The sequence below is a fragment of the Suricata suricatta genome, chromosome X, assembly GCF_006229205.1.
Source record: "Suricata suricatta isolate VVHF042 chromosome X, meerkat_22Aug2017_6uvM2_HiC, whole genome shotgun sequence".
Taxonomy (NCBI): domain Eukaryota; kingdom Metazoa; phylum Chordata; class Mammalia; order Carnivora; family Herpestidae; genus Suricata; species Suricata suricatta.
The window spans coordinates 1,453,163-1,462,965 of NC_043717.1; the positions used below are offsets into that span (position 1 = coordinate 1,453,163).

General features: G+C 50.1%; 1 protein-coding gene across 1 annotated transcript in view; it reads right to left on the minus strand.

Annotated features, from left to right (window-relative positions):
* Nucleotides 1-9,803, minus strand: part of MXRA5 (matrix remodeling associated 5) — a 26,627-nt gene that overhangs the window by 9,749 nt on the left and 7,075 nt on the right. Inside the window, exons 3-4 of the mRNA XM_029930996.1 lie at nucleotides 9,219-9,609; nucleotides 115-5,082 (exon numbers count right to left, since the gene is read on the minus strand). Of these exons, the coding sequence (XP_029786856.1) occupies nucleotides 115-5,082; nucleotides 9,219-9,609 (5,359 nt within the window). The remainder of the gene's footprint in view (nucleotides 1-114; nucleotides 5,083-9,218; nucleotides 9,610-9,803) is intronic.

Here is a 9,803-nt window from a genome sequence, read left to right on the forward strand (position 1 = left end):
GTTCTCAGATGTCCCCTCCCATCCCCACCATCTGTAGTTTTGACCAGAGCCATATGCTTAATTAAGCCCTTCCTGCACAAGCCCAGTGAAAATGCAGACACTGCAAAGCCTTACCTGTGGAAACCTTTGTCCAGGTGATGAAGGGTGTGGGTCTCCCTGTTGCCTCACATGGGAACACAGCGTCCGTCTCTGCGGTGACAGACACAGTCTGAGGGGACTTGGTGATAATTTGGGGCTTTTCCCCATGCGTCCAGAATTTGGATGCAGGTGGTCCCCCAGCAGAGAACAGCTTGGAGCTGCTCTGATGGAAGCTTCTGGAAGGCTGGCCAGAGGACACCAGGATGGGGATGGAGCTCCGTGTGGAGTAGACCGCAGGGATGTTCTGTAGGTTTGTGGAGGGAGGCCCCGTGGCCCGGGGAGGGTGCAATAATGGAGGTGCGGGGGGACCAAACTCCATGTGGATAATGCTCTGAGAATGTATCCTATTGTAGGGACCTGGGTTGCCTTTTCTCTCTCTTATGCCGGGGGCAGGAGACGTTGGCATCTGGGGCTTTGGAGTAACTCCCCACTGTGGGAAAGACAGAGTCCTGTTGAAAAAGAAAGGGAATCTTCCATTGGGATAATGGGGGACCCTTGAACTTGGAAGCCTTCCAACAGGTTCTCTTAGATCCGGGATCTTGTTATTCCCAAAGACCTTGGGGTTGACACTGAACCGGTCCATTCCTTGGTCTTGAAACTTGCCAGGAACATGAGGTTTGGGCTTCTGTGTGGGAACAAGGGGACTTGTACTTGGTAATCTTGGAGTCGTCAAGTGCTTATTTTCTGGAAACATCCTTGAAGGGTACACCGTTATTTCCGGTTTGTTGGTCAAGTGATGAGGGGGCTGAGGAGTTACGAAGTATCGAAAGGAGCCTTCCGTGGCCATGTGTGGTGGCCTCACTGTCCCCCTCGGTGGGACTGGCTTGGCAGGAACCCTGGCTGGCTGGGGGGAGACCGGGACCCTCCCCGCCTTACCATCGGGTCCACGAGGAAGACTGTTTTCAGTCTGTCCATCAACTGCTTCCTTTTCCAGCTCTTGCTTTGGGGTCAAGGCAAATTTATCCCGGTTGGGAGAAGGCGTGGATAATTCCTGTGGCCTTGATACATGTTGAGTTCTGTCCTGATTCACGGGGGCTGGTTTGGTTTCTGGGATCCCCACGTAATTCAAGAAAACGTTTTCTTTGGAATCTGTTGATGTTGGAGGTGTCTCTGAAGCAAGAGATGTGGGCTCCGTGAAGGTCTGGGTCACGGGCACAAGAGTGATGGCCAGGGATGAGGAGGCAGCCTCCTCCATGGGAGCGGGAGTCGAAGCATGAGTCCGAGGTCGAACTTCAGCTGGCGTGGTTTTGTGAACATCGTGAGCACCCATGGTGGTTTCTCCCTGACTTGGAGACGGCTCTACGTTTATGCTTGAAACAGGGGTTGAAACAACCACTTCTGGTTGAAACGGCGTCGATGCTGCAACTGATGGAGGAAATGCAGAAGGAAAACCCAGATCCTCCGACCGTTTAAGGAAAGGTGAGTCTGTCAGGGTTTCCACAGAGCCGGTAGAAGGTGTGTGTGTGTGCGGCCACCCAGGCTGGGCTGCTCCTGGGGGATTCCAGTGTGAGGCTCCGGGAAAGCTTGATGGAGCAGATGCCTCCTGGAATTCTCCCCTGGTGGAGACCTCAGAGCCAGGAGGTGATGCAGCAAAACTGACGGGGTCATCAGGGACTGAGCTGTCGGTTTTATGCTCATTCATGTTTGGGACACCGTAATTCTTCACTTCCTTTCCATCCGATACAGGTGTATAGGTGACTGGAATGGTCTCATGGAGTTTATTGGGTGACAGGTGTCTTTTTGTGGCAGTTGCCATAGAAGCTCCCACTGTAGTCATGTCCTGTGGGTCCCTGGTTGTCAGAGAATCGGTTGTAGATAAGAGTGGACTTTCCGGACTGGAGACAATGACGGTTTCATGTTTGTTTTTCGGGGAAGGGCTGGGTGTCACGGCAGACGTGGGAAAGCTCCTTGTGGATGTCGAATATCGATGTTTATTTGGCCTCTTCCCGTGTTTCCTTCTTGGGGTTCCTTTGGAAACTGGTTCTGCCTGCTTCTCACTTTGCGGCTGCTTGGGGATACCCACGGTGCTGTCCGTCCAGGATGTCGGCACCGGAGAACTCCCCACGGGCCCTGGAACCTTCGCTTCCGGTACTTGAGTAGGTGCAATAGAAAAAGTCTCCATGGCGGCAGAAGTTGTGGGAGGGGTTTGTTTATGCCGGTGTCGGAATCGGTGGGGGCGTAATCTCTTCCTCCCATTGGGTCTCTTGCGAGAAGTGTGAGTGGTCAGGCCCCAAGCCAAAGTGGCCTTTTGGGTTGGTGTCACTGTTGGTACCGTGGCAGTGTCCTTGTCAAAGAGAGCACCAACTGTGGTCTCCAGGGGACGTTTAGAGGTAGTGATGCCATTCGTCACTCTGGGAGCAGAGTCAAGGGGAGTCGTAGACTTGACTTGCTTTCCCAGACTCTCAGGACCTCTGGACTTTGTGGGGTCCGTCTCTGGTGTATCTCCTTCCCGTCGTGCCTGAGAATGGTCTTCTGTGTCCTTTTCAGTCAGTGGATTTCCCTGAGGGGTTAAAGCACCTTTCCCAAGCGGGGTGCTGTCTGTTTGCCTCTGTGGATGACCTTGTGGTAGGACAGCCACCTCCCCTAATGTGAGAGCATCCAATGGCTCAGAGGTCCTGGAATCATCGACCCACAAGACGGGGGTTGGCGTCAGCTGAGGAAAGGTCAGCTGTTTCATGTTCTCTTCCTCTGGTTGTGAGCTGGTCTCCAAATCTGGGTAAATGTATGGCACAGTCTCAGACTCGGCCAAGGCGACGGCACCCAGGGGAGATTCATACCCATCTGATGTAGGTTCTGGCACAGATCCGACCTCCGCTGCAGGCCAGCTCTCTGCGCCTGTGTTTCCACTGGCGGGCTCTTGGTAGACTGTGTCCAGGGTCTGGGGAGGAGGAGAAGACTCATAAGGCATAGATATCAGTGCCATGGTTGTAGCCCCCTCTGGGTCAACTTGAGTGGGCGTTGCATCCTCAGTCTTGGAAAAGTCAAGGTCGATAAATTCTTCCAGATGCGTGCTTGACACTTTGGGTTCAGCAAGAATCACTCCATCATGCCCATTCTCCAGCCCCATCCTGGTTGAGGACACGGTGCTGGAAACCTGATCTTCTTCACCAAATAGAGACGTGTCTGCTGAGGTTTCTTCAGCGCTGGTGGTGGCCTGTGCAGGTGACACCGAGGGGGGAGGAACAGCAGGCAAAAGGGGTGTCAACTCTGTGCTCACGGAGGGAGGAGCGGTGGATTTAATGCCCTGGGGTATCTCAGTTCCCTTGGGGAGGTTTTTCCCCCGTACTCGGGCTAAAATGTCTGCCCAGCGTTCTGGATTAATCTGTTTGTTTGCCATATTTATCCTTCGTCTGGACTCGAACACCCTGCGACCTTCGGCAACGTTCGTCGCTGGTTCTTTTTCGGGATTCTTCCAGGGCTTGAGTTTCCTTCGCCCTTTCTTGGTTTTCTTACCCCCAGTGACGGCGTCATCTTTTGCTTTGATGAGCGTCTCTTGGTCCTTTGCGTGTAGCACTCTCCTTGAAGCGTTCTCTTCCTCGCCTACGCCGGAACCGCCTTCGTCCTTGATGACGTCTCCTGGCAACCTCGAAAGACGCTTCCCACCTGGGTGTCCGCCTTTGTTCGATGACCGGCCGGATCCTTTCTTACTCACAGTGACTCCCACCGTAAAGTGATCTACCCCTTGCTGGTTGACAGCCACACATCTGTAGTAACCGTCATCGCTGACTTGGACCTTTGGGATGGAGAGAGTTCCGTTGGCCAACATGTACGCATGCGACGTGTTAGCCACATCATTAACTATCCTTTTGTTTGGAAGGATCCAAGTGAGCTGGGCTTCGGGTATGGCCAACGCACTGCAAGGCAACAGCACCGGTTCCCCTGGGTTCTTTTCAATTGTCAGCGTGCGTCCGTCAGGTGGCTGAGTGGCGTGTGGTTGCACAAAGACCCTGTACACCATGCGGTCCATTTCATCCCTCACCTGAGCAACGCACTGGTACAAACCGGAGTCTGACTGCTCCGTTGATTTGATCCTCAGCCAGCCACTGGTCAGGATGGAGAACTTGCCATCCTGGTCCTCCATGGGCGCTTTGAGGACAGAGCCATCCGGGAGCACCCAGAAGATGGATGGACTCTCAGAAGCCTTCACGTTACAGCTTAGCTGGCACGGACCGCCTTCCAAGACCGTGTGGGCTGTTTGCCCTGCGCTGCTGGGCTCGATCATGACCCAGCTTCTGCTCCGAGACTGCCTGGCGTCTTTGGCGGGCATCGTTAGCGAATAGTGGGAATAGTAGGAGAGCACCACCTTTGTGGCCGTACTCAGACGTCGGTTGAGTTGGATGTCGATGGAAGGCTGCATGACCCAGTCTGGCTCCGCAAGAATGTGGGCTCTGACACCCGTGTAGTAAAGGGCGTCATCATCGGCGTCTTGCCGGTACTGGGAGCTGACCTTGGGGTCTTTGCCGAGCGGGAGTTCCTGGTTCAGCTTCACGGGCACCTCACTGTAATACGCGATCAGTTTCCACAGCTTCTCATAGTTTTCCCGAGTCATGGGACACTCGAAGTCCATGGCGACGGTTGCATTTATATCGATCTCTTGTGGATCGGTCTGGTTCAAGTGAACTTTGTACAGGTCTGTAGGCTTCTTGATGCCACAGACCAGGTTCACTGTGTTCCCGTGTTCGTCGGTCATGTTCAAAGAGATGTTCCACGGGGGGACCTGGAAGCCGTCCAGGGAGAGCTCGCTGTCACTGTCTTCTTCTTGTTCCTGCTCCTCCTCGCTGTTCCCGCTCCTGTTCTGTCTCAGAGGTGACTCGATGGAAGGCTTCACACAAGTAATGTCCTTGAGCTTGTGAATTTCTTGCTTGTGTAATTTCTGGGGACGGGAGCACATGGCACATAACTGACCACCTTCATAGGCTTTGTCCTTTTTACACTTCAGAGTTCCTAAAACACATAATAAAACAGACATGTTATAATAAGTTAGTGAGCCCAAGAACTGCGTGTCTCGCCCATGGCCAGAGGATAGAGGCTCAGGGCACATCCATAATGATTTAATCCCTTACACACTTCTGTGACTTTGCCCATGAAATCCATTCAGCATCGGGTATGGAGAGGAGGCACGCTTTTAGAATGACTTGACAATCAATAATCAATACTTTTTTCAAAGCTATTTTGAAGTGATTGTTTTTAAAACAACTGTGTTCACACACATTATACAACTTATCTCTCTGAAGGTCCAGGAGAATCCACATAAACAAAAGAAACCATGAAAAGAGTTCCTGGTTAAAAGACCCACTTTTGCCATGAATTACACCATATCTATCTTTTACATTTTTTTCTGTTGCTATGATTTTTCTTTTTCTTTTTTAATGGGGGAGAAGTAGAGAGAGAGACAATCTGAAGTAGACTTGGCACAGAGCCTGACGCAGGGCTCAACCTCACGAACTGTGAGGTCCTGACCTGAGCTGAAATTAAGAGTCAGATGCTGAACTGACTGAGCCACCCCGCCGCCCCTGTAAGCTTTCACTTCAGGCAGGGTTTGCCCTTGAGACACATTCTATTCTTGTGTTCCTGGACATCAAGCGTTCCAGAATGTTCTCTGTATCCGGCCCCTGGTCTGCCTCCTTCACTGCTTCGTCCTTCTCTGCCCACGGACTCATCAGCAGTGGAGACTTCCCGGGCTTGGTCCAGGCCCCCTTCCATCTTGCTCTGCACAGTCACCCATGGCCTCCCCTTCACGTATGGCTTTTGTCACCACCCATTTTCCAGTGAGGCTGCCTACGTGCTTCTCCAGGGAACACACAGCTTACAAAGTCCACCCCTGGTTTTCTACTTGACGTGTCCTTTTCAAAGTCACAAAGTCTCCTCCGGGTGACATGTATAAGACCCAATTATGGTTTCTTCCAGCTCCAAACCTAGATGCTTTGTCCTTAGCGGTAAATGGTGCGACACTCCGTCAGTCAGGGGAAGAGGACTGCTGAGCTTTTTGACAGTTCTCTGGATATCTGCCCACTTCTGTCCATTCCCACTGGGAAGGAAGCAGCCGCAGGGCTGTCATCCATGACTCAGAGTGTGGTCAGCCTCCTCACCGGCTTCACAAGACCTGCCTTCGCCTCTCTGAGGACAGTTTTCTGCCTGACTTTCACAGTAAACCACTCAACATACAGACATAACTGTATCACCACATCACCCACCACACACAAACACAGATAGATACAGTGCACACACACACACACACACACACACGTATGCACACACAACACATATACACACACCTACATGTGTACACACACACACGATACAAAGACATACATCTGTACACACACAGACATACGTATATACTCACGCACACATAAAATATACAGACGTGCTTGTGTGCACACACCCAAAATATACACAGACATACATGTGTACACAACACACACCCAAAATATACACAGACATACATGTATACACATGCATACACAACATATAGAGACATACTTGTGTACACACACAAAATATACACAGACATGTATGTATACACATGCATGCACACAACACACACATATGTGTATACACATTCACACACAAAATATTTACATACATGTATACACACGATATACACATGCAGATAAAATACACGGACATTACTTATGTACATACACACAAGAATACACAGATATAGGTGTACACACACACAAAATATACAGAGACATACATGTATATACACGCACACACACAAAATATACATAGACATATATAGATGCAAGTGGGTGCTAAGTAGGGGACCTGTATAAATAGGCACACACAATATATACACAGACGTGCATGTATACACATGCACACACACAAGATACACACACACGTGTATGCACATGTGCACACAAAACATACATAGGCACATGTATACACACACAACATATACACAGACATACACCTATACACATAAAATATCACAGACATACATATATACACACACACAAAATATACAGACATACTTGTGTACACACACACAAAGTATACACAACATCCATGTATACACGCACACACACACAAAATATACATAGACCTATATAGATGAAAGTGGGTGCTAAGTAGGGGACCTGTATAAATATGCACACAGAAAATATACACAGACGTGAGTGTATACACATGCACACACACAATATACACACATACATGTATTCACATGCACACACAAAATATGCACAGGCATATGTGTACACACAAGCACACACAAAATATACTTAGACAAATGTATATACACACCACACACAAAACATATATAGACATACATGTATACACACACAAAATATACACAGACATGCATGTATACACATGCACACACAATATGCACACACACACGTGTACACACATGCACACACAAAATATATACAGACACATGTGTACACAGACCCACAAAGTATACAGAGACATACATGCAGCCTTGGTCACTCCTGCTTTAAGTGTACACACATGCACACTTAAAACACACACATGTATTTCCAGAATAGCCAAGATGACTCTCTGTGCAGGAAAAGATCATATTTTCACTTCCACAGTCCAATGTTTTGCTGGTTAATGTACTCAAAATGACTTTCAGCCCCCTTGCACCCAGAGGAGTTGGGGACTATTTCCCAGCCGTGAGCTATGAATGGAGGCGCCATATGTGTTTTCTAGTTAAGAGTATCAAGAAGCAGGTGTATCTTGGTCTTTCCACATTCATTTCCTGAGTAAGCAAATCGGATGTCAAAGTTAAGATGGAGGGCCTGGGTCCATCAGTCAATCCACGGAGGAAAGTCGCCCAGCAACTGAAAGCACACGTATGGAATTTTCATTTAAGGTGTGTGTGAAAGAAGGGCCTAGATGGGCGCAGGCCAAGACGCTGAGTAGAAATCGGGGAAAGCAAGACGTGTCAGGGGCGGTGATGTGCTAACGAGCTTGTGAGAGCAGAAAACAAAGCATCCCCTTGAACATGTACACGGGGCACTGTCTCCACAGGTCCAAGGACACTGAGCTGGAAATAAGTTTGGTAGGTGCAAGGAATCAAGGGTAGAGCACTGACTACGGGGAGGTACACGGATCGCAGGAGGGTGGGTGGGAGGTGGGGGCACGGGTGTGCAGGGACTCGGCGTAAGGAGCCTGTGGGAAGCCAGTGGAGTCTATGGAAGCAGGAGTGACCAAGGCTGCAGAAAGAGCCGCCGGGAGTGTCCGCCTCTCCTCCAAGAGAGAGACAAAAGGAGCTGGGTTCAGGCTGGAGATCGTGACGATGGACAGCAGACCCAGGATCTGGTGAACCCCAGGGGATCAAGGATGAGATTCAAGGTGGGCCATGAGGAGGGGGGTAAAAGAAAGATGAAGAAATAAAATCTTCCTTATTTCAAATCAAAATCTACTTTCTTGGGGCGCCTGGGTGGCTCTGTCACTTAAGCGTCTGACTCTTGATTTGGGCTCAGGTCATGATTTCACAATTTGTGAGTCTGAGCCCCACATCGGGCTCTGTGTTCACGGTGCGGAGACTCCTTGGGATCCTCTTTCTCTCCATCTTTCTCTGCCCCTCCCCACCTCTTGGTCTCTCTCTCTCTCTCTCTCTCTCTCTCTCCATCTCTCTTTCTGTCTCTCCAAATAAATAAATAAATAAACTTCAAAAAAATATCTTCTTTCTTGCAGCTTTTACAGACCACCCCTGTGTTTTCTTCTCTGGATCAGTGCAGAACATCCCTGTCACCAATTCTTTAAATTAAAAAAAAATTTATGTTTTTTATTTTTGAGAGATAGAGAGAGACAGTGCTAGCAGGGGAGGGGCAGAGAGAGGGAGACACAGAATCCCAAGCAGCCCAAGGCTCTGAGCTGTCAGCAGAGTCCGATACAGGGCTTGAACCCACGAACTGTAAGATCATGACCTGAACAGAAGCCGGAACAGGGGCGCCTTAACATCCATGTCGGAACGGTGCCCATGGGAGTTTCCCGCTCCACCGATCTGGCCATGTGCTCTTGGGAAGACAAGACAATGGCTAGAGCACATCAGCTCTCCAGAAGGGACCGCAGTGTGCAGGGGGGAGGCAGGGGGAGCCACGAGCGCCGCGCTGGCCTCTCACCTTTGGATCCCGTGTCCCATTCCAGCAACCACTTCATCTTACAGTCACACGACCACGGGTTGCCATGCAGGTAGACATTTTCCAGAAGAGGCATGTTCCGGAACATTCCTGGGGGAAGAGTCTTAATCATGTTGTCGGCCAGGTAGAGGTGTCTGATGGTGGAGAGTCTGAAATAATCCAGAAACATGAATGTGGAGAATGTGCCGGGGTGAAGCTGGTGCAGCAAGTTCCCCTCCAAGTGCAGCAGCCTCAAGGAAGTCAAGCCGTTGAATGCCTGCGGGTGGATGAATTCGATCTTGTTGTGGTCCATGTGCAGCCTCATTAAGCTCCAGAGCCCCTGCAGGGTCTGCGCTGTGATCACACGAAGCTTATTGTAGCTGAACTTGAAAACCTACGAAGGCAGGGGTGGGCGGAAACGCCTGGTTATCATTTGCGAAGCCACAACCAGGGACAGAAACGAGAACAAAGAGCACAGGGGTAATGACATGAAGCTGGTTTTTAACGAGAAAAAGACCTCGCGATTTGATTCATCATCAGGGAGCGCTGTGTGGCTTCCCCTCGTCACTAATGGTCGTACGGGCTGCT